Below are 26,334 nucleotides of genomic sequence, written 5' to 3'. Positions count from 1 at the left end.
GTAGCATTTTCTCAGTTTTTTACCGTTAAAACCACAGTCATTTTTTACAGTGTGGATGACCTTATAAATTCATTATTCTATTAGCATCTTGTCAATTTGAGTTTATGATCTGGTTGCCCTTTGCTGGGCTAGATTAACGCAGCGACAAATCTGTGTTAAAATTGTCTGAAATTGTTATTAATACTGATGAATATAGTGAAGATGTAGTAACTGAACCTGCTATTGTTGTTGCTTTTTTTAATGAATTAATGAGTCATGCATTTCTATGCTTTTGAATATCCTGCTGAATATGTTAAAGTTCAAGATCTCAACCATCCCTCAGTTTACAGAAACATTGTTTTCCTTTCAGACAATCCAGTTCTCTTTGAGTGAAGCGTGACTTCCTGGAGTATGTGGGAATGAAGCACTTGTCCTTGACTCTTGGTTTTATCTTCTCTTTTCCCTGCTGTCAGACTCATCTGGACTAGGTAAATCCACACACGCGCACATGCATGCAGATTTGAGTTATATGTTTTGATTGAAATTGAGTGGTACCTTTGGAATTGTGTTGAAAGTAGTGAAACTATTCTATTGGCAACTCTTTAAACTTGGGAAGCATTCACAAAGAACTAAGCATTATTTATTTGCACATCAGGTGAAGTGAAAAAAAAAGCATGCCCAGAAATGTTGTACTGAGCGATAATGACTATTAACATTAATACCGATTTTTACAACAAATTATTTTAATTACTTTTTTTTTTTTTTTTTTTTTTTCTCACTACACGGCCTAATTATTAGTCTACTGCAATTGTTTTTTTTTATCTTTCTTTTGGGCTAGATTACTTTTGCACAAATAACCTTGCCCAAAACAAAGAAGGCAAATTTGTGCATCCACTTATGTTTTAAAACAACTAATAAAGTGTTTTGTTGTTATTAAAATATTCATAATGCTACATATTTTTTAGTTGTCTGTGATTGTAAAAGACATTTATGTAATATATACCTTATGTATGCCTTATTTAAGAAAGATACTGGAATATATATTGTATGGAGTAATAGTTAGTTCATTTCAGAATTTCAAGAATTGTAAACCCTCTTAAAATATTTCATTTATCATGCTTGTGTATAAATAAACAAATAAATAAATAATTTTGCTTTTATATTGTGCGTTTATGCCTTTTTCTGCATGAGCATATTTTAGATTCAAGGATTCGCCAAGGAAATTGTGCTGTTTTTTTTTTGTTGTTTTATTTTATACACAAGCAAAATGTATAAAATAATCCTAATTTACATGGACTTGAGATGTATTTGCACTGAAATTAATGTCAATGACAGAATGGAAATTGTTGTTTTAGTGAATTTGCCCCAAAGGACCCAATAGACATTATTCTGTGACATATTATATAATCATCACTCCTCCAGAATATCAATCTTAATACTGCAGACCAAAATACAGTCTATGGTATAGCCTACATTAGCTTAATGTCTGCAGATAATGTGGGTGTTGGATGTAAAATGCCCTCATTATCTTGATAAAATGAGTGTTAAACTAAGCGCTGAGGATTCACCTCACGCAGAAAGACTCCGGCAAGTCGCCACACAAAAGACACACTGGTGCATGGAATCTGATCACTTCAATCTTTGTGCATCTTTTATTCATGATGGCTATTGTACACTGTGTGACATGAAATTGGTGTGTTTTGAAGATCCTGCACATTATAGAACATATTTCAATATAATGCATGTTTTTTTTTTTTGGGACCAGGTCATTACTGATGTAGCGGATTGCATCCCTCCCCAGAACACAGTCTGGGTTAAACTGAGTGAGTTACCCTGTTGTGCTGATTCAGAACTGGCTTTCCTCAGTGGATGACTCACAATAACTCATCAGAGATCTGCACGAACAGGTAATATCTGTCAACATATTAGAAAATGGCTCAGATATTCTCATGATACCATAAAAGATTAATTAACTCTGTCTGAAGTATATCCCCAGATATTCATTGTGAGGTAACTAGAAGCTTAAAGCTGAATCTGATCTCTTTACATATAGTTTGCTAGGACAAGCATCAATATTACAATGGCTTATACTAAAGGTGAAGGATTACAATAAACCTTTAAAACTGTTATTAAATGTGCAGATAGCTTGTCTTACATGAACGATCTGAAATGGCACGCTTGTAGAGAGGGCTTTTTGCCTTCAGAAAATATGTTTATACACTACCATTCAAAAGGGATCTTTTAAAATGTTTTGGGAACAAGATGAAGTAAAACACCAAGTGTAAACGGGAATGTGTGTCTCTTTCACCTTAATTCCAGGTGTAAGCAGGGCTTTACTGACCTAAAACCTTTTGAACGGTAGTATGTATCTGCATAGTTTTCCAGCCAGCCAAACACCAAACATAATGGCTCAAGTGCAGCTGTTTGCGTTTCAAATATTTAAGCCATTACTATGAATGTTTCATCATATTTACAGAAATATCTGCGGCTGCAGTGTTCCCTTCACACAGAAAAACATCGATCCATTCTGAGGAGTGTTTCTGGTACATATGTTCAGACCCCCGCTGAACAGAAATACTATAGTTTCTCTCTATATCTTCCTTTTAAATAAATATGTATCAGATGAATATTGTACTTAGCATTATTTGAATCTCCCTCTCCAGGCTTTGATCTCACGCCTTCATGTATGCAAACAACGTTTCCCCGAAGATCAAGACGACTAATGGTACTGATGCAGATCCGAAGACGTTATTATTGTATGAGAAAATTGCATAACCAATAACATTGTTTATCTGTTGTCTTCAAGGTTTGTTTTTCTGCCTGATGTCAATAATGTTTGATAACAATAATTGCTATTTCATTGCCGGTCCTCCTTATAGCATTGATATCAGCGAGTGAATGCAATTGTGCTCATCAACAACCTCACTGATGCCTAATCAGTTTCTTTGTAACATTTCCGATTACTTTTGAATGCAGATGATGATTAAATAATCTGACACTGATGAAAACTCAACATAAACTGCAAAAATAACAGTACATGTCAGATTTGCATGTATAAATAAAGCAAAAAGCCCAAAAAGTTTTACCATGGTAAAGAGGTGTTGTTAGGCACAATACAAAGCCTCAGTTGTCAGTCCTCTGTCGTGTGTGTCATGTGTTCCCACCTCTTGTGTCCATATTTGGTCTTGTTCCTGTCCTTGTTAAGTGTTATTATTAGTTAAGTCTTGTCCAGCTGTGTTTAGTAATTATCAGTGATTGTCATGTGTATTTAGTTCCTGCCTGTTTAGTTAGTTTTCGTCTGGTCTACTCGTTATTCCCCGGTGTTCCTGTCTGTGTCTGCCTTGTCTTGCCCTGTCCTGATGTCATCATTAAAGACCATTATTTTGAAGTTTATCCTCGTCTCTGTGTTCCTCGTTCCTCCCTGCTATGTGCACCGTGACGTCAGTACCTTTTACATTAGTAAAATCACTGTACAGTAATTGAGATGGCTATACGCACTATAAAAATGAAATTGAATAAACAATTATTCAGACAAGTAGTTCAGTAGCTGTTTGTGATTGCCATATTTATATAGCTGATGTATGGCCACAGGTGTGCATAATTTACAGTGGCTTTGAAAGCGGTTTACCTAATAAGACTGAGCGGGAACTATACGTTTTATAAATGCATATCAATAATAGGAACAAGCAGGGCAGCATATTGACCGCATGTATGCTGAACCTAATGAGATGCTTTAAAGGCAATCCAACTGGCATTTCAGAAGTTTTGTGTACTTCTAAAAAATTGATGCTGAGCCACATTCATTGGCATGAGTTGGCGTGTGCTAGCTAACCTTCTGGTTCACACGCCGTATGACGAATACGAACCTAAATATTACATCAGACAGCATTTAAATTAGCATTTTAATGGAATTTTCTCTCTGTACAAGAGCCACTGAGGCAGTGTTTCTATTGGGTGTGTACAATTGAACCATGAATAATGTGTTACTCAGTGATGAGATGTAAAAAGTTAAATATAATTGGACACCATTAATCCAAACCGTTTTTTTTTTTTTTTTTTCCATGACAGCTCACTTGTTCTCCCCGAGTTTGAACTATGGGTTCATAAAAGTGCATGAATAGAGAGAAAAATGGTTCAGTTTAGTAAATAGAAACAAAATATGTAGGAATGATAATTTATTGTTAGACTTCACCTAGTTTAAACATTAGAGGCAAAATGGTAGATGTTCAGTTCTAGTGACACTATAATCAACAGTAAACTGTGAAATCTCTGGTTAAATAACAGTTCCTAATAATATTTATTGTCTAATAACGTCTAATAGCAGTCATATTCTCTCTCATATTCATAGAGATATTCTAAATAAAGTCTATGAGATACACCAGTTTGCATTAATATAATCATAGTGCTGGTTTTAGGTGGATCACATTCATATAATATTAACCTTTTTTTAACCAGATAAGTCAGTTGAGGACCAGTTCTCATTTACAATGACGACCCGGCCAAGAGGCAGCATAAAAAGCAGGTACAATACAATAAAGACATAATATAGTTACAAATAACACAATTACAAAAAGTGACATAAAAACAAGCAGATAACTAAAAACAATGATGTTGTATTATTGACTGCATTGAATTTTTAAAAGAAGAGAGCGAAATGAATGAACTAAGCTTTAAAGTCTGCTGCAGATGATTCCAGCCATCTGCAGAAAACTGAGAAGAGCAATGACCACAGACTTAAGGTATGCAGAAATTAATAAAACTGAGCATATTTATTGTTAGCAGACTTGTGCATATTTGAGTGTGCAAGTATGTTATATTGATATGTATCAATGTATTGGCAGCATTTAAAATTGGACTTTTTTGCATGCAGCTTATCATTGAAATCATGTCGCTGAAATTGTGAAAACTGTATAATAAAGTAATTTAACATTTATTAAGTTAGTTGTCAAACATTTGTAACAGCCATTTATTTATTTATACATTTAAGTTTTATTTTATTTTATTTTATTTTATTTTATTTTATTTTATTTTATTTTATTTTATTTTATTTTATTTTATTTTATTTTATTTTATTTTATTTATTTTATTTTATTTTATTTTAAAGAAAACACTTTTTAATAGTTTCAAGTTCGATGCACAACAACACTGACTCAGAGGGGGCTAATTAGTCATTTACACTCTTATTCTTAATGAATTAAATTCTCATCAGTGTAAGAAATTAAAGTACATTTGCATGTTGTATGTACATGCATAAATATGCTTATGTTTTAGATGCTGTCATACGTTGATGTTGAACTTTTCAGTATTTAATTGAACGGTAACACTTTACAATAAGGTGCCATTTATTAATATTATTTAATGTATACTAATTTAATGTATTTTCATTAACTAACATGAACAAACAATGAATAATGCATTTATTACAATATTTATTCATCTTTGTTAATGTTAGTTAATGAAAATACAGTTGTTCATTGTTTATTCATATTAGTTCACAGTGCATTAACTAACGTTAACAAACACAACTTGTGATTTTAATAATGCATTAGTAAATGCTGAAATTAACGTTAACTAAGATTAATAAATGCTGTAGAAGTGTTGTTCATGCTTACTAATGTTGTTAACTAATGAACCTTATTGTAAAGTGTTACCAATTGAACAATGCAAAAACTACATATGAATACCAACAAGCTGATGGTGTTTTTGAATATGCAGTTTGCTGACATAAATGTTGCAGTTTCAGCCCCAAATGGATAATAATCCATGAGCGATCCGAAGACATCTAACCCCAGGCCATGCAGATTTCTGCAGGGTAGCCTTAAAATTAGTAAGTGAAGTTGTTGCTGTTACTTGGCTATAATTTTCTTTCATTGTTTTTGTTGTCGGCCAGTGGATAATGGAGAAATGAACACTATAGTTGCCATATACACACCACTCTCTAATGATTACCAATTACTGGCAGCTGTGTTACTATAATGGTAAGGTTTTAAAAGTCAGTTGGACTTTCAGATGGCAGTACATCTGGAGTATTGAGTTGAGGAATTCTAATATACCTGGAGAAAGCTGTCCGTTAGCATTTTCATTCATTTCGGCGGCAGCTGCTCGGCTGGTGGAATTACACAGCCTGCATGATGCAGTCAGAAAGGTTTTTTTTTTTTTGTCCACTCACCAGAAGCCAGTTACACCAGCAATCTGTGCGTTTTAACTTATCCTAGTACTACTGTATCTGTATACTGTACTATATCTTTACAGCTACACTATTACATAAGTTTAGATAAGGCATATATTTATGTCAGATATATATATATATATATATATATATATATATATACAGTATATCGCTAACACTTTACAATAAGGTTCCTTTAATTAACATTAGTTAATGCATTAACTATCAATTAGCAATGCATTTGTTAGTCTTTGTAAATGTTAATAAAAATGCATCTGTTCCTTGTTATCTCATGTTCTCTTAGGTCCATTAAATAATATAAACAGATACAACTTTTGATTTTAATAATAGTTCTGAGTGTTTATATTAAATATTAAAATTTAATTAACATGAACTAAGATTAATAAATGCTTCAGAAGTATGTATCATTGTTAATTAACTACTTCAAGTAATGTTAATAAATGGAACCATATTGTAAGGTGCTAGCATATATTAATGAGCTCATGTTTTGTTTTTGTTTTGTTGTTCTAACTGTATGCCTTTAATATAATGATACTGATATTTACTCTTGCCTGTGTTTTAATAGAGTGAATAAATGATTTACTAGAGCTTCTGTAGCCTGAAACCAAAATGATGCACTTCAAGTCTAATCGGTGCACTTTTTCATGCATAACTCTGTCACTTGAAGCAACAAAAATATAAATTAGAATCCATAAATATATAAAAAAAAAAAACATTTTTTTTAATTAATGTTGTATTAGTATTTTTATTGCCTGTAAACAATTTTAGATACAGTCTATTTATTATTTACATATTTAAATGTAATATTTAATTATGTATGCATCGTATTTCCATAGAAATTAATTTTTTGACTGCTAACAAGCATTTCAAACTTCTTTTACCTCATGTACATAAAAATATTATTGTAAGTTTATGTTGCTAAGGGTGTTGCGCAGTGATACCCAGAACCGTTGGGTGAAGTGGTCATAGCTGTGCTCTATGGTGAATAAAACACAGCTGCTGACCAATCAGAACCAAGGACTGGAACTAACCATTTTATAATACAGTAATACAATAAGCTTTCAGTGAAGCAACTCAACGTTCCTTCGTTACTAGTTCTAAATTGACGTTTTCAAATTAGTAACAATCTTTTAACCCAGTCTCCGGTTGAACTTGATCTGTTTACTTCGTAGCTCTGTACCAACACCAAAGTTATTTTGAGGCTAGTTTCTTTTCTTTTGTTTCTGTTCTGTTGTTGTGACCTGTCAGTCTGAGTGTGGGTCATAACACTTGAAAATGAAACACACCTGCTACACAAAAATGATTTTCTCTGTTTGTGTTTGAGGTTGTGTGTGTTGTATTCAGCTGTATTTTTGCAGGGGCACGGTAAGGACACATCCCGCCAGCCTATGTCCCAAAACGAGAGTTTTATCTTATTTAATCATGCTAAGCCAGCTCATTACTTGTACCCTTTAGTAAAGCACGCTCTAGTTAAGAGAAATCCCTCAATCCTGTTGGATACCAGCCCGGCCTAACCTACAAACCTAAAATTCCGACAGCCTTTATTTTCAAGCAGTAGACATAAGCAGATATGCTTTATATTATATCCCTATTTGCCCTTTTAAATTGTTTATTATATTATTCATAGTTCAAATGCTGAAAGCTTCATAAAATAATCGTGTTAAACACACAGAGAGGCTAAATGGATCTGGATGTTGCATTAATATCGGTGTAATCAGGATTATTACACGGCTCACATATAATTATCAATAGCACATATAGAATCAATAGCACTTGATTCTGATTGGACAGTCATTAAATTATCTGGTTAAATATTTACGTATAAATTGCATAATATTTTATGCTCTCTTTCTTCACGCGTGATAAAATAATTTTGACTCAAATCAGTATTTCATGTTCATTTATTTATTTATTTATTTATTAAGTAGCCATGCAATAAGTGGAATAATGTGCAGTCAGATATACAGTCGCTATAGCAACACAAACCGTATGAATAGGATATATGCTGAGAAAGGAGTAGACTTAGTTAATGTAAAAAAAATATAACCATACTTCATCCTGAATAAAAGTTAATCCTTTACAGTGTCTGGCAGCACTGAAATAATGAGCAATTAATGTACATTACATTCTTATGTCGCTTCACTCTTACTGCATGCAAGGAGTCGGTCTTAATGCATCTATATAACTCACTCACCATGTGCGTCTGAAGTGCAGAAACAGAACTGAGATAAATGGAACATTTGTCTGCCTTGACAGAAGACAGCAAATTGGGATTAATAGAAATATATGACAGCGCTAGCGGAGCCAGGTGATCAATTCCAGCCAATTTTCAGGCCTGGCTCGCTGTCCTCACCTCTGTCTCTGAGCAGAAAACATGCTTTTATTTCAAATAGTGTGTCTGCATATTGTATCGCGGTTGCTAGCATAGTGTGTTTCAAATGACCTAAATATGGCATCATAATGATGTAACCGTGTTATCATACACCGCTATAATTTATGACGCTACTGTTCTGCACTAGAATCATTTGTATTACAGAAATGAATAACTTAACTAATATGGCTTGTTGTTTATTAATCATAGTGTTTGACTATAAAACAGGTAAAAAAACAAAAACAAAACATTACATTCTGGCCAAGAATATAAAAAGACCATCTGACTGACATGTAAAGAAACCAGTCATAGGTAATTAAGCTTTTCTGTTTAATCCCAATTTTTTCCCCAGACATTAAAATATCCAAATGGTGTGTCATTAGTTATCCTTTGAAATATCAATATTTTTTTTTTTTTTTGGTGGAAAATTGTTTTCTCATTCTATGACCACACTCAACAAAACGTATGTGAATTCTTATATTAATACTAGACACCCTAAAGATAATGTATACCAAAAATCTTTGTCATATATTTATGTTAACATGCTTTACTAGCCTTTAATTTTGGAGCTTTGATACAGTCATCATCTTCTCATGGTGCAAACAAGAATTAAACTGCTTTGGTCTTGTGACAATTTGCCCAAACCATGTGAAACTGCACATATTTAATTGAGACCATTTTTTTTTTTTCCATATTTGCAGGAAGTGCACTAAAACATCAGTCAGTAAGTTTTTTTTAGAGCTTTATAAATTAAAACCTTTTTTTTTTTTTTTTACGGTCATGGTGGGATTAAATGGTTAAGAGGCTGTAACCTGACATTTTGTAAATAAAACTTTCTAAGTGGAATGTAAAAAACATAGCATGACACACAGTAACAAGCTAGGACACTTAGAACACCTTAGAAGCAGCATGGCAAAAACACTCAGAACACACTGGTGCACAATAGCAGCAGGTTGAAAACAATCACAGTACATTACTAAATGTGTAGCAACAAATTAAAAACAATCACAGCCCCTTAGTAACTGCAAAAGAAACAAGTTGAATACAATCATAACACCATAGTAACTTCATAGCAACAAGTTGAATACAATCACAACACCTTAGTAAATGCATAGCAACAAGTTAAAAACAATCACAACACTGGTTCCAACGAAACAACAAGCAAAAACACTCAGAACCTCTTAGAAACCATAAAATAAAAACAATCAGAACACCTTTGTTCAAAACACTCATTTAGTTCAGAACACATTAGTAACTGCATAGCGACAAGCTAGAAACACTCAGAGCAGCTTAGCAAACACATACTGTAACAACATACTAAAACACTCAGAAAACCTTAGCAACAATAGCAACAAGCTAAAAACACTCAGAACACCTTAGTTGCTGCATAGCAACCAGCTAGAAACACTCAGAGTGCCTTAGCAACCACACACAGTAACATTCTAAAACACTCAGACCTTAGTAACAATAGCAACAAGTTAAAACACTCAGAACACCTTAATAACCCCTTAGTTGTTGCATAGCAACAAGCTACAGTAACAACAAACTAAAACACTCAGAGAACCTTAGTAACTGTATAGCTACAAGCTAAAAAAAAAAAAAACTCTGAAAACCTTAGTAACTGCATAACAGCTAGCTAAAACACTATAGAACACTTTAGCAAACCACATAGCAACAAGCTATAAATCCTTCAGAACACCTTAGCAACCATACAGCAACACACTGGCAACCACCCACTTTAGTGTTGTGAATGTGAGTTTTGAATGGGCAAATATCACTCATGTTATCTTTAGAGAATGTATCAGTTTTAAATGAGTGTTTTTGATTTGTCCAGCGTATGAATGTTGCCTTTTCTGTAGTTTACAGACAAAAAAGCTGCTGCTTATTGAGTTGACAGATGGATTCCCCTGATTTTTTTTTTGTCCGTACACTCAGTGAAGGTTAATGGCATTTGGTGGCATCGTGATCCCTGGGCGTTCATCCCTCCAGCTCTCTAGGTGTCTGTCGTCGCCTGCTTCCTCTCGCTCTGCTCCAGAGTTACGAGGTGACATTGATGAACCATCTGTTAGGTTCATGTCACCCCAGCAGCGGCTGTGATGGGCGTCAGGACGAGACGCTTTCTGACACTCGTGAGCTCCTGTACTGCCTGCTCAGCTACTTTAAGCCCCAAAATAATCACCCCCGACCAGCAGCAACTCATCAGTCTGTTCTCCGAGACTCACAGGAGGGTTTGAGTGGAAGCGGAAGATGGGATACAGATGAGTCTGACTTATAGGAGCAAAGGGTGAATCTCACAAAACCTGTCAAGCATGTCGCCAGAGTAATTTTTCATGGCAAAATCATCAAGAAATTGGTGTTTTACTTAAGAAGGCCTGTTTTCAGGACCATTAAGAGTTATTATTGCATTATTATTCCTTATTTTTTAATGGACCTGAAAGAGGACAAATTTTATTCATGCAAATAAATAAATAAATACAAAATATTTCAGTTTATTATTATTATTATTATAGATTGGAGTCAGTTCTTTAATTTTGAGAATAACAAAAGAGATTTATTATTATTATTTTTAAATAACTATTTATAATGGTCTTTCAAGAAAGCAGGTAATAATTAAATATTTAATTCATAATTTAATTAAATGTAAAAATAAAATTCATATAAAAATTATGTTTAAATGTAAGTGATTTCTATTTATTAAATACAATTAATAATCAAATTAATAAAATAAAACATAAAAATGACAATATTAATTAAATTTAAATATGAATTGAATTTAAAATTGTAATTTAATTATAACAATATTACATTTTAATTTATTATTATTATTTTAAAATGTAATATTTAATTGTAATTAAATTAATTAAATTCAAGTTTATTTGTATAGCGCTTTTCACAATATAAATCGTTGCAAAGCAACTTTACAAAAAATAAAATAAAATAAAGTTTCTACAATATATTTAGTAGTAGCTTATCAGTGGTGACTATGTCAAGTTGATGTACATATGGCAGAAATGCATGGTAAAAAAAATCAGTTAACTAATAATCAAAATAATAAAAAAAGTCATTAATAATGACATTATTAAATTTATAGTTGTGCCATTTAATAATAATAAGAATAAGAATAATACGTTATTATTATAAAATTAATTAAATTTATAATTGTCATTAATAATAATAGTAATAATAATAATAATAAATATAATAATATATTTGTTATTATATAATATATTTTATTAGTATGTTATTATCGTATGTTGTTATTATTATTGTTATTAGTAGTAGTAGTAGTAGTAGTATTAATGTTTTTTTTTTGGGGGGGGGTATTTTGTTCACCAAGGCTGTATTTATTTAATTAAAAAAATCTATAATATTATATTATTGATGTAGATTTTGGGCTAAAATGTGACCCGGACATTATGCGAGATTCACCTGAAGAGGCTTTGTAGACGTCAGAGTTATCTGTGTGTTTAGCTATGCCGTTTAATATTATTATTATATACATGAACAGTAAATGACTGTGAATGTGCATTTTAGATCTAAAAAGAGAAAGATGAACCTCTCCAGTTTGCGAGTGGGCGTTCTGGCTTTTTTTGAAACACTGGAGTTCAAATGCACATCTCTCTCAGCTGGCCTACACACTCATGCTGGATGCACGGCTATATGAACCGTTTGGCTGGTATGTAGTTCTGTAGGAGTTGTGCAGTTTTTGATTTTATTTTTGGATCAAAAGCAATGAGAGGAGGAACAGATTCATCCTCCACACAGGGGCGTACGGTTTCAGAGGGCCATGAACCTTAAGAATTGAGTCATTCCTGTTTGCTTTGTAGACGCATCACTTCCGCATCTTGTGTTTGCACCTTGCTGCGTGCAAGATCACGGAAAATCGAGTCAACCTCTTTTAGGATGTTCCAAATTTAAAGAAGTTCTCTCAAGAAACTTAACGATGAACACGTTGAGCCACATGATATCAAATCAACGGGTGAACTTTTATCTTCATTAAACACAAGCTGCAGGAACAGTTCACTCAACAATAAACATTCTTTCATTATTCACTCTCCCTCATTTTGTTCCAAAGTTATATGCTGTTATTGTTTTGTAAAACACAAAAGTAGAAATGAAGGACATGCTTCACAGTGACCAGAGGCTCCACAAAGAACCTGAACAGCATCTTTAAAGGTCAATTAAGTGAAACTGAAGGTGGAGGAGACATAATGTGCTCAGTGGAAAATGCAGTCTAATTATCCTTTCTAAAATATGTTGGATGAGCTCAATCATGCATGCAGAACTCGTAGATGAACTTTTTGAGAGAGATCGATGACGTTCCAAAGAAATGCATGATGCTTTTTTTTAGGCTGGGGATTTCAAAAGATTTTAAAAGATAAAGACAATTATAGTATGGATAAATTGAGGCCACTGAAGTCTAGAACAGGACATGTAGTCTGTTGAACTGAATCAGTGATGTGCTAGTTATGCTGTGACCGTTTCTCTCTTTTGGATTTTGTTCTAGTGCACTGAAGAAACTTTTGCTGAAAACACTAACCAGATATCGGATGAAAAACAATGAATAAGTTGCAAATTATTCGAAAACTGATTTTGACTGGTTCATCACACTTTAAATGAAAGGTCATGTCTGGAGCAATGCGTTGTGGGATACAGTGTTTTACACGATATGTGTGTTGTACACTGCACATTTTTTAAAACTTTAGTAGGTTAGGCTTATATGTATATGTGTTTATATTTGTATTCATTTCATTTTAGTGGGATTTCTTATATTTTTGAAAGACTGAATCTGACCAAGTCTGCATGTATTTAATCAACACAAGCAGTGTTGTTTTAGTATCATTGATATACTAGTTTTTAATATTTAGAATTTGTTTGAATTTTTGTATTTTCTGTTTTAATTTAGAATTTTGTTAAAGGGGTCATATGATGCAATTTCAAGTTTTCCTTTCTCTTTGGAGTGTTACAAGCTGTTCGTGAATAGATAAGATCCCTGAAGTTGCAAAGACCAAAGTCTTAGGGCCCTATTTTAATGATCTAAGCGCATGGTCTAAAGCCCACTGCGCAAGTGCACTCAGGGCGTGTCCGAATCCACTTTTGCTAGTTTAACAAAGGGAAGACGGTCGGTTTTAGTTTGAGCCAACTTAAAGGGATAGTTCACCCAAAAATGAAAATTTGATGTTTATCTGCTTACCCCCAGGGCATCCAAGATGTAGGTGACTTTGTTTCTTCAGTAGAAAACAAACGAAGATTTTTAACTCAAACCATTGTAGTCTGTCAGTATATAATGGCAGTCAATGGGACCCATGGCTTTGAGAGTCAAAAAAACATACACAGACAAAACCAAATTAAACCCTGTGGCTCGTGACGATACACTGAGGTCTTAAGACACGAAACAATCGGTCTGTGCAAAAAACTGACAGTATTTATATAATTTTTTACTGATCCACTGCAATGTCCAACTGTCCTGTGCGCATTCACAACAGCCGGCGCATGACGCGTCAACGTGCTCTGGCATAGTAGACGCATGTGCAGAAGCTATCTAAACAATGAGTGACGTATACGTACGACAGATCGCTTCCGCGTATGCGTCTACTATGCCAGAGCACATTGATGCGTCACGCACCGGCTGTTGTGAATGCGTGGGTCCCACTGACTGCCATTAAATGACTGACAGACTGCAACGGTTTGAGTTAAAAATCTTCATTGTGTTCTACTGAAGAAACAAAGCCACCTACATCTCGGATGCCCTGGGGGTAAGCAGATAAACATCAAATTTTCATTTTTGGGTGAACTATCCCTTTAAGTTGGCTCAAACTAAAATGCTATACAAATTAAGAAGAATTATATACCTGTAGATATTAAAGACAAAAAAAAGAACAATAAAAAGATAAAAACAAACAAACAAACAAAAAAATACTAACACTTTAAAGGGGTCATATGACGTTGTTAAAAAGAACATTATTTTGTGTATTTGGTGTAATGCAATGTGTTTATGCGGTTTAAGCTTCAAAAAACCATTTCCATATACTGTACATTACTGTTGCTCCTCAATGCCCCACCTTCTGAAACACAAAAAAACTTTTACAAAGCTCATCATTCTGAGAAGCAAGGTGTGCTCTGATTGGCCAGCTATCCAGTGCATTGTGATTGGCTGAATACCTCAAGCGTGAGACGGAAATGTTACGCCCCTTACCGTATTGTGATGCAGTGTCCCCGTATTCAAATAAAATAAAATGTAAAAATGCTAAATTTGAATATTGTAATTTATTTAGATTTTTATATATATTTTATAACATTTATTTTTCAAGTAACAACATTTTTTTTTAGTTTTCATTTTAGATTTAGTTAATTATAATAACTCTACAGTACAGTCAAAAACAGTAATAATATGACATATTATTACTATTTAAAATAACGGTTTTCTATTTATATATGATTTCAAATTAAATTTACTCCTGTGACGCAAAGCTGAATTTTCACCATCATTACTCCAGTCTTCAGTTTCACAATCCTTCAGAAATTATTCTAATATGCTAATTTGGTGCTCAAGAAACATATTATTATTATCAATGTTGTTATTATCAACAGTTGTGCTGCTTAATATTTTTGTGGAAACCATGCTACATTTTTCAGGACTCATAAAACTATAATTAATTTCATTTTACTGCATTCTTGCAGAATTAAAGTTGTAATTTCTTTCAAAGAGAAAGTAATAAGTCAGTCCTTCAGAGAAACAAAAAAAAAAAATATGTGCAGTACAGCTCAATCTGGGCAAAAAAAGTGCAGCCAATCATGTAAGAAAGTACATTTTTAGAAGAAATAATTTTAGAAGAATACTTACAATTATTAGTGAATGAGAGGCATTCTCTCTCCCTCTCTCTCTCTCTCTCTGTGTATTATTATTATCATCACACAGTTTTCATTCAATACCCACACGTTCCTCTTCTTGGCTCGGCTCCTGTAATCTTTGCAGCTTCGCTGTGCCATTTGGCACAATCATATAGTTGATAAACTTTAGTTCAAATGGCCCTCAATGGTCATGTGCTCTTATGGCCGCAGGCTAAAAGCATGTGAAATGTGTTTGCTGCCTTTAGCCAGATGGCCATATGCCTCCCATGCTGAATGAATTCAGTGCTGATCTGCAGCCTGAACATATAAAAAAAAAAGCACCATGTCCAAAAAAAGGTACCTTCAGTGAAGTTTATTATAAGAAGTTTATTATACTTCAACTTCAACTTTTATTTATTTGTATAGCACATTTTAACGCAATTTTGTTGCCCAAAGTGCTTCACAATTTAAAAGAAAACATATACAAAGATTAAAAACAATAACATCTAACGTAATTAGTAAGAATAAACCACTTGATGAACCAACCCACAGATGACAAATACCCTTTATCAGGTCATTACACATCGGGGTTGTTCCTCTACGAAAGATGTCTACGAAGGTATTTCCTCTACGAATTGTCTACGAATTGTAGTAAATCGTGTGCACAATTTATAAATTGAGGGAACGAAATAGTAATCGTCTGCACGTTTTAGTAAATCGAGGCAACAAAATAGAAATCGTGCACACGATTTAGCCTACTGTTTTTTTTGTTGTTTTTTTTCCCTGCATGTCATGTGCGGGGCTCCGTATCTTACATATCAATTTTTTTTTTTTTTTTTTCTCCCACATTTTGCCAATAAGTGATAATTGTGAAGCCTCCCGTGTAGTTGAAGCCTTCAGAAAAGAACAATGTTTACTCTAAAACAACATGTCCTTAAAAGTATTAAACTGTGAGACAAAATGTGCTAAAAATTTATTTAAAGAGCATTTTAGAGCCAAATCATCCAGTTTGTGTAATTGACATGTCAACAACATTTATATAAATCCCTGGAGTCACATTCTTTGTCTATATTGAGATGTTGTGTCGCTGCCAAATTGCCAGTTTGTGGTGGAATGAGTCTGTGCTGCAGGCTGGTGGGTGATATAATTAGGGCTAATTTTCTGTTTTCTGTTCTTTTGATAACAGGGTAAACCACAGACTCTCACAACCCAGTCCCCATGTAACAGAATGACTTCAGAATGGTGCAGGACGCCTACAGACTTTCATAGATGCAGAGATTGTTGTTTCAGGCAAGTACAAATAGAGAACTCAAAATGGCTGTAGAGAAAGAGAGAAATCGAATGGGTTGTTTTATACTGAAACACTGCAAACCCCTGCAAACTAATGTCTTCATCCCAGTCTCCACATTCAGAGGAGGAGGGATGTTCTTTGGTGTTTTCCGGAGGGAACTGTTCACTTATTTCCTGTCTCTTGACCTCGGCTGCAGATCAGTGTCTTTTAAGCGTTCCTTCAAGCTATTCAGTTGGTGAAGGTTAATCGAAAACAATGGCTAGCTGCTGGGATTTGCAAAGCTGCCGCATTTAATCCCCTCGTTCGCTGTAAAATAAACTCTGGATTTTCCACAAGAAATTTCTTAATTTGTGAAGATTATCTACAGTGGATGATTCCTGCCAGCAAATACACCGACACAGCTTGTTGTCAGTGGCTTAAGCAGGTAGTAGACGTGTATTTATATCCAGAAGTCTGAGGCCAAGTTGAAAAAATTGGCTTTTTTGTTTTGGGATCCCAAAGTTGAACTGAAAGGAAAATCCAGTGTTTGTGTGTGTAGCCTATATATAGCCTATATAATGGTATTACTTAGTCTAAATCTTCTAAAGGGTAATTAAATGTAAAACATTGTGTGAAAATGAGTCATTCTTTATTGGAATATTAAACATTTTATGTGAAGTGGGATGAAAAACTATATTTTAATCATTTTACATTTGCCCACAAATACATTTTTTCTGAGAAACTTTGCATTCATTCTCAAAAGGTTGTGCATTCCTCTTAGAAATGTTCTTTGTATAGCATAACTTTGAATATTAAGTGGTATGAAAAACTACATGCCAATGCTTTTATGTTTGCCTGCAAAAATGTTGAATTTCTCAGATAAATTTTGCTATCAAAACTTGTAAATTTAGGCTGGAAGGAAAAAGTACATTTCAGTGCTTTTGCAAACAAACGCAATATAAGGAAAATTTTGGTGGGTAAATGTGAAAGTATTGAACAATACTTTTGCGAGAGAATGCAAAATTTCTCAGTGGAATAAACAAAACAAGAGAACACGAAGTTTCCTATGAGAACGCAGAACGTTTTTTTGCGGGAAAGCATATTTTTCCTCCCATTGCATTTTTGTCCATCATCATGTCCCCTTAGGTGCTCCGTATTATGCAAATAAATTGCCTATATATATATATATATATATATATTTATTATTATTATTATTATTATATTTTTTATTTTTTTCTGCATGACTTTAATGCATAATAAATTCTCAAAAGTCTTCTTCCAAAAGAGACCACAATGATGCCCGTAGTCCAAAGGCTTCACACGCTACTGCCGTTTCCATTCCTGTGTTCAGAAGCAGGCTGCAGGTTAAACGCACAAGTTGATTAAAAGACATCAAACGACCATAATTTACATCACAATCCAGTCTAAACACATAAAGCACATCTGATTGTTGGACTCTCATCGGCCTGCCGCGTGTGTGATTTTCCTGCAGAGAATTGTGATGAGTGATATTGTGTGGTACTAAGAGTGGGTGGCGTAAATAAACTCAATTTCATACTCTCGCAAGGCTGCGGCAGATGCCTGGGGCAGATGATGTAAATACAGCGGCTCCTCGGCATGTCGAGGAGCTCGGCTCAGCGCCCGGAGAGAGTAAGACTGATAATTACCACTGCACATTATGACAGCGACACTTCCCCCTCCTCGGTGTCATCACTTACCGTTTTCCTCCTTATCACGGCATGTAGACGGCCGTCATAAGCCTCATACAAAATATTCCAGCCTATCGTTTTTCCTGCACCGATAAAGGTTAAATGTGGACTTTGATGTCATTTCTGAAGACCCAGAAACCTTGCAGGAAGATGTGAATTCTCTGTAGAGGCAGTGCGGGCCTTTTATTATTTTTTTTGATAAGGGATGGATGGTTTTTACTCTGGGATTTCATTTAAAGCCACAAGCTATGAAAAACTTTGAATGTCAGTCGACCTGAACAGGTGACTGCAAAACCAGTGACCTTTACTCTTAAAAAGGATAGAGGAAACGCATCAAATGAGGCCTCAGACCGTTCCCCAGACAGCCCTCACTCAACGTTAGTCGATGTATTTTTAAGACTGTGTATTTTTGCTTTAACCTGTGGAGTTCATCTCATGGGGTTCTTATGTTGTTTAAGTTGAGAGAAAGCACTGTAGTGTCTCTTAAATATCAACGTTTTAGGATTGAGTTTCAGATAATGCTGTCTGAGTGGATGCACAATGTACAGTATATCATGTGACATGGTTCACTTTAACATTAATACATTGACTATTTTAACATTATTATCTAGCATTCAGCCTTTATTCAGTTGTGCTAAATGTATTATCACAATAAGTCACTGTCCTGTACATCCCTGGTCGGATATGTATTTAAATAAAAATTAGAATAAGTTCTTCAGTTTACTCTGAATATGAACCTGGAGAATGTTGCATGTGTTGCATATAATGTTGCATTTCAGTTAAAACATCAGAAGTTTGCCTTTACATACTTTTCAGATAAATTAGTGTATTGCTGAACTTCCAGATGACCAAAAATTAAGGAAGGAACTAAAAATTAATATTAACTTAAAAATAAAAACAAAAATTTCTAAACAAATATTTATTAATAAATATAAAATAAAAAAAATAAAATCATCTATCTATCTATCTACAGACACAAACACACACACACACACACACACACACACACACACATATATAGAAATGCATATCTAATATATAGAAATGTTGCATTGGCAACATTCTGAGATGAAATAAGTGTAAGTTGAAGTACTAGAAATACCAAAACAAAAATAATATAAAAAATATTGTAAAATTAAATTGATTTAAAAAAAAAAAAAACTATAAAAATATTAAACTCTAACAAAGACAAAATTACCGAAAATTGAACTAAAAATAAAACTGAAATTATAAAAATAAATGCTCATTCAGAATCTGAAAAAATAAATAAATAAATAAAATTTAATTAAATTAAATTAAATAATAAAAATAAATAAATACTGGTAAAGGATAGTGCTAAAATTACACTAATTGTGATTTGTTTTTATTGTGGTGAATTACCAGTGCATGTTGTGTGTGTGTGTGTGTGTGTGTGTGTGTGTGTGTGTGTGTGTAAATATATATAGCTGATGTCACCTTTCAACCACTAAGTCGTAGCTGTGTTTTAGGTAGGCCATCCATCCTCTTATTGGCCTATTGTTTAGGTAGGCCATCCTCTTATCCACCTTTCTTGAACCAACCGATTCCCAGTGAATAAAATCTGGTACTATATTGTTTTCTTGCTTAGTAAAATGGGTAACGAATACTGTTGCACGCTTATTGTGCATGTTACAGACAACATCATCGATTAGAGCGTTCGCGTTCTAGTTTTACTGTGTCGCTAACAGTGTAGACGGGGTGTAAGTGAGCTGACAGGACTGTGTTTAGTTTAACATACGACTGCTGGCTAAACCTCTCCCTACTGAAGTGTGCTTCGCTCTCTTCTGCCAGACTCCTGCAGCGCACGAGTAGTTGAAGGCAGTGGACGAGGACTTGAGCACCGGCCAGATTTGACAAAGCAATGGGTCATCATCCGCAAACAATCCCAGCACGGGCCGCCATCTGTTTATGGGAGAGGACAGAACATGGATTCCTACAGTGTGATAGTCTATGACCCATACTTGAGCGCTTGTCAGTGTGTACTACAGATTAGAGGTTGTTCATTCATATGACATTTCGGTAACACTTTAGAATAGGGAACACTTTTTCACTATTAACTACGACTTTTCCTTCAATAAATTCCTAATTTGCTGCTTATTAATAGTTAGTAAGCTAGTTGTTAAGTTTAGGTATTGGGTAGGATTACGGATGTAGAATTAGGTCATGCAGAATAAGGCATTAATATGTTTAATTACTACTAATAAATGGCTAATATTCTAGTAATATGCATGCTAATAAGCAACTAGTTAAGATACCCTAAAATAAAGTGTGTTACCGACATTTTCAGTCTAAATTGGGAATAAATAGTGCAAGGATTCTATTTTAGATGAATAAATATGTTGTGATCCCTGTTGAGGAACTACTTAAAGATGTCAACAAATGTTTTGCTGGTTTTACAATACATGATAAAGTACCAACCAACCTAAACTATATATTTGCAGCAATAGCCATTGTATGGGTCAAAATTATCGATTTCTATTTTATGCCAAAAATCATTAGAATGTTAAGAAAAGATGATATTTCATAAAGATATTTTGTTAATTTCCTACCGAAAATATATCAACTTAATTTTTGATTAGCATTGCATTGCTAAGAACTTCATTTGGACAACTTTAAGGGGGATTTTGATTTAGATTTTTTTCTTTTTTGCACCCTCAGATTCCAGATTTTCTAATAGTTTTATCTTGGCAAAATATCGTCCTATCCTAACAAACAATACATCAATGGGAAGCTTATTTATTCAGCTTTCAGATGACACACACACACACACACACACACACACACACAGTATCTATCACATGGCATATGGATCACATTAACATTACATTTTCCAGTGTACTAAATATAATAATTCATTGTTCTTGGTCCAACAAGTTTTAGTATGTTCTTTTAATACAAATTAGGATGAGTTTTTCCATTTATTCTGAATTTGTTCCTCTTTTGTAAGTCACTTTGGATAAAAGCAAAATATAAATGTAAGTTTGAATAAACATATAAATTATAAATTATGTGCTATTAAAAGAATATTAATGAACTGCATTATTGTATTTTAAGTGGCATTTGGCATTGTCAATGGCAAACGTAGCCAAAGAATGTAGCTTTTACTGCTGCTGACGTGCATTTCATCATAATTGTTTATCGGCATTTCCTCACACCACACACAAATACTTCGGAAATGTCATAATATTATTTCATGTCCTTAATGGTGAAAGCCAAGTAGAAGAAACCTGTACTACGAGGAGTACTCTCAAATTCAGTCAGTGTCACATTCATTAATTTGGTTATGAAAGATGTCTGGTTGTTTTGGCAAGCTTCAAGTTGTGAATTTCTGAGCTTCACACATGGATGAATCATTAGTGATTATGTTAAAGTTCATTAATGAGCAGAAATGTGTGCCTTTGAGGTTTCAGTCCTAATGGAATATACACAAAATAGACATTCAGGCCTTTCGGGTTTCATTTAGTCTTTGAATTTGCTTAAAAAAAAGGATAATTACCTTTGTTTGCAATATAACTACAATATACTATATAATATATGCTATGTTCTTCAGTCACATGCGAAGCCAACTGTAAAAAATGAGATATTTTATTTGTCATATATTTATGCTTGTACACCAGCAAAATAAAATGCATATCTATGATTCCATCGCAATTTCAGTGAACAAATAGACAGCATTCCTTCCCAAGATGCCACCTGCAGTGTGTGTCATGAGGCAAACAGAACATAGCACGTATTTGGGGAGAGTTAAACATTTGTCTTTACTGAAATACTTAGAAACATAAAAAACAGCATAGAACAAATGTATCACTTTTAAAAGAAAAAAATATATATACTGGGGGGAAAAAATCATGTCACTCCCCTTCGGTTTCTCGTCGGCAACATTCCTGGGTGCTTTCAGCGCTCTGGTTTAGTTAAGTCATGGTTTGAGGATTTTTTTTTCTCTTTTTTAGTGGTTCATCTACAATAGTCACTTTCTGATCAACTTTTTTTGGAGGTGATGTGGGAATAGGGAACTCTCCGCAGTGTTGCTTAAACACAGCACATTAAAAGTACATAGAACAAACATTTGGGCACCGAGTTTTATATACATTAGATCTCATGTATTCTGTAAAGGCATCCATTTCTTTTAATGCATCTTTAGCATTACAAGTTATTCTCAACCATGCGGGGCAACGTCGTAACCCCCTTTTCATCGTCTTTTGCCTGTCCACGTAGGCTACTGCAGGTATTTTGTGTCATTGTCAAGAGCAAACTGATGGACGAGAGTATGAACTAGGACAAAGCCAGAGACAACCAGAACAAGGGGAGAAAGAGAACGGCCAATGCTTGAACGGTGGATGCGTGAGCCTTTAGACAATACTGGTCTGATTTGGGCTTTTTGGAGCACTTTTTTTTCTTTCTGGTTGGCGCTGTAGAAGGTTCCAGATTGTCCAGAAGGTCTGGGTTGATTTTGTCCATGGTCTGGTCGAGGTTGTTGGACATGGTTCCCAGAGGACCGTCGTTGAGACTCTGCTTATTGCGAGTGTCGTTTTTCGTTCGCTCCACCTCCCGAAACTTGGTCTTGGAGATGTTCTCCTTCTCTTTCAGGGGATTGTTGGTGATCTGCCGGCTGTTGTAGGATGAAGGATCCGGGAGGGACTTACTGGAGATAATGGAGGATTTGTCGTTATCCGAAAGACAGCACCTGGGAATGCTTTCGACGAGAGGATCGTCATGCGAGAGGAACTTTCCAGAGCGTGCCTTGGTGTTGAAGATGCTGGTCTGAACCTGCGAAGGAGAGTCCACGCATCCCTCCAAATCGTCGCTCTTCAGTCGCTTAAGGTCCTTTCCGGTTAGAGAGGTTGGAAGGTGGCACTCCAACTCAGAGCTGGACCCTTTGAAGCGTTTGAACCAGTCCCACAGTGGCCTGGCTCGACAGTCGCAAATCCATTGGTTTCCGTTGAGCCTCAGGTACTGCAGGGACACCAGAGGGTTCATGGCCTCTCCTGTCAGCATGGTGAGGTTGTTGAAAAAGAGAAACAAGGTGGTCAGCTTGCCCAGGTCATTGAAAGCCCGCTGTTGCACGTGCACAATGCGGTTCTGGTGTAGGAGCAAACGGTCAAGGTTGATGAGACCACGCAGCATGTGATCGGTCACCACCTTGATCTTGTTGTTATGTAAGAATAGGTAGGTGAGGTTGGCCAAGTCCAGGAAAGTGTCTTCGTGCAACGCCAGAAGGTTATTATCCTGCAGGTAGAGATACTGAAGCGAGAAGAGTCCTCGGAAAACTCCCACCGGGAGCTCGGACAGCCCACACCTGTGCAGGTGAAGGGTATGCAGCTTGGTCAGCCCCCGAAACGCGGTGGGACTGATGATGCGAAGGTTGCTGTTGTCGCCGATGTCTAATTCTTCCAGTCTCTCCAGCCCGTAAAAGGCCCCCGCCTCGATATGGCTGATGTTATTCGAGTATATCCACAGGACGGTGAGGTTATGCACTGAACTAAAGCTGGTCGATCGGACCACTGTCAGTTTGTTGCTCTGGAGGAATATTCGCTGGCTACGGACGGGGATCTCGGTGGGAATGGAGAACAGACCCTGCTGTTGACAGGCCACGGTTGGCCTCGGCTCGCTGTAGCACACGCACTTCGCCGGGCAGCCATTCATCACTGGCACCAGGTTAAGCCATAACACCAGGCAGAGGAGGCGACCACCTGTTGAGAAGAGACAAAAAGCCAAGGGGTCAGTTCAAGGTCAAGACAGCAGCTGCTTCATTTGGCAGGAAAGACGTGATTTCATGTTTGCAATTTTATAGAAGCTGGAAAATGGGAATGTGTAACTGTGATCATGTAACACTTTTTTTTTCTTCTTCAATACTTTTAATGAGCCAGGATTCATTAAATTGATTAAAAGCAACAGTAAAATCATTTATAATGTTACGGAAGAAACAGTTTAACAATCTAACTTTCTATTTACCAAAGACAAAGAATGCTGAAAAAGAATACATACGTTTCTACTAAAATATTAAGCAGCACAACTGTTTTCAACATTGATAATAAGAAATTATCAGCATATATTTGATTTCTGTATTATAGATGATTTCTGATCATTTGACAATATGACACTGAAGACCGGATTAATGGCTGCTGAAAATCCAGTTTTGTCATGACAGGAATAAATTAAATTTGAAAAGAAAAAAGTTATTTTAAATTGTAATAATAGTTCACAATATTACTGTTTTTGCTGTTTCTGAAATAATACATGAATTTGTTAAGCACAAAAGACTTATTTCAAAAACGTTAAAACATCTTAACTAACTCCAGACTTTTGAATAGTGAAGCTTTGTAATTTTTCAAGTTCCTTTGGAATTATACTAATTACGCATAAAGTTTAAAAATGTATTTACAAATCAATTTAAATTTGAATAAAACATGTTGGTTACACTTTATTTTAAGGTGTCCTTGTTACAGTGTAATTATACATTTAATTACTGTGTAATATTAATTAACTGCATATATTTAAGTTTATTACAGTATATTTAATTTACATTTATTAATCAACACATTATCTTTTTTAATAATTACACTTATATTACAATACTTTTAATATCTATCTGGAGAAAAAAAGATGCACATTGTAAAGGAAGGAAAGTGTACAGTAAATCTCTCTAGGAAATTTTCCCCTATAAAAAATACAAATGTCAATCTATAAGCCATTTCAAATGAGTTAACTAAAAACAGCATGCATTTAATGCTCTTCTACACATTAAACAGCTCTAAAATGGCTATCTGCCTGTGAGTGCATGACCTGTCTGTACTTGTGCCTGCATGTGTGAATGCTACCGGCAAAAATTTGTGCCGTGGGATCCATTCCCATCCATCAGCCAACGCAAGCGAGAAAATCCAGCCAATTGAGAGGACCGATAAATGAAACATTGGAGGGAGCCTTGATCGAAATTAGCTAGTGCTAATAGCAACGACGGAGCTAATCGCATTCCAGCATGGTGTAAGGGTTGACATTTAGTCTGTCCAGAGGAAGATAAGTGTGCTGTGGGTGTTCGATGCATGGTTTGGTGAGATGGGGCCAGAGGAAGGACTCAGGATGTTGGATCTGAGCCTCATGGGAGTGTAGCGAGTGTGAACATGCTTGAAGTGGTTCTGGAGTGTCACAGATAAGATAGCCTCCTCTCATCTCTGATCTGAAGCCCAGAGGTCTGTGTGTGTGGATGTGGCACAGATGTGTCTGAGGGTGGGTTTATCTGCAGGAGGTGCTCCGATACGAAATGCTGTTTTTATTCAGTCATTCTTGACGCCAGCCATTATGTAGGAGATCAGATGATAAAACACGACCATCTATCTATCTATCTATCTATCTATCTATCTATCTATCTATCTATCTATCTATCTATCTATCTATCTATCTGATGGACCAACTATTGATAGACAGATAGATAGATATATAGATGGATGATGGACTGACAGTAGCTCAATATCTTGTGACCATTCACCAACTGTTTCATCAAGCGCCACGTTTACATAATCAGACTCATGTGCGAGATTTTCACGTGCACGCACAGGAGGCAGAGGAGCCTGTGGACGCTCCTGCGTGGCTCCCTGAATTCTTCTCCGTCCCTCAATCTTGCAGCTTGTTAAATGGAGCTTGCTTGAGGCTTGACAGCATCCCTGTGTTACACTTTCCCTCAAATATCCTCCCTCTCCCTCTGCTGCTCCTGTCATCTTCCACCAGTGAGCTGTCAGCCTTCCTCTCTGTCTTTCTGCTTCACAGCGCTTCTCTTTCACCCTCTCTGCCGATAAAAATATTCCATCGCCGCGCTTTGAAATGTTAGGCTTCACGAATCTACCAGACCTCCTGTTTTATCTTCTAGTCATTAGCGGACTATCCCCACCCACACAATGCACGGCGGAACCCCGCTTTCAAAGCTCCCTTTTTTTCACCCGTGACCGACCGTGCTAACCTTGCGGTTCCTCGG

General features: G+C 35.3%; 1 protein-coding gene across 6 annotated transcripts in view; it reads right to left on the bottom strand.

Moving 5' to 3' along the window:
- Positions 1 to 21,944: 21,944 nt before the first annotated feature.
- Positions 21,945 to 26,334, bottom strand: part of rtn4r (reticulon 4 receptor) — an 88,878-nt gene continuing 84,488 nt past the window's right edge. For all 6 annotated transcript variants that reach the window (XM_058774641.1, XM_058774644.1, XM_058774647.1 and 3 more), the window contains one exon: positions 21,945 to 24,058. In XM_058774641.1, the coding sequence (XP_058630624.1) occupies positions 22,641 to 24,058 (1,418 nt within the window). In that variant the 3' untranslated portion in view covers positions 21,945 to 22,640. The remainder of the gene's footprint in view (positions 24,059 to 26,334) is intronic.

The sequence above is a fragment of the Onychostoma macrolepis genome, chromosome 05, assembly GCF_012432095.1.
Source record: "Onychostoma macrolepis isolate SWU-2019 chromosome 05, ASM1243209v1, whole genome shotgun sequence".
Taxonomy (NCBI): Eukaryota; Metazoa; Chordata; class Actinopteri; order Cypriniformes; family Cyprinidae; genus Onychostoma; species Onychostoma macrolepis.
Note: the sequence above shows the minus strand (reverse complement) of the source record. Positions and strands in the feature narration are given on the sequence as shown.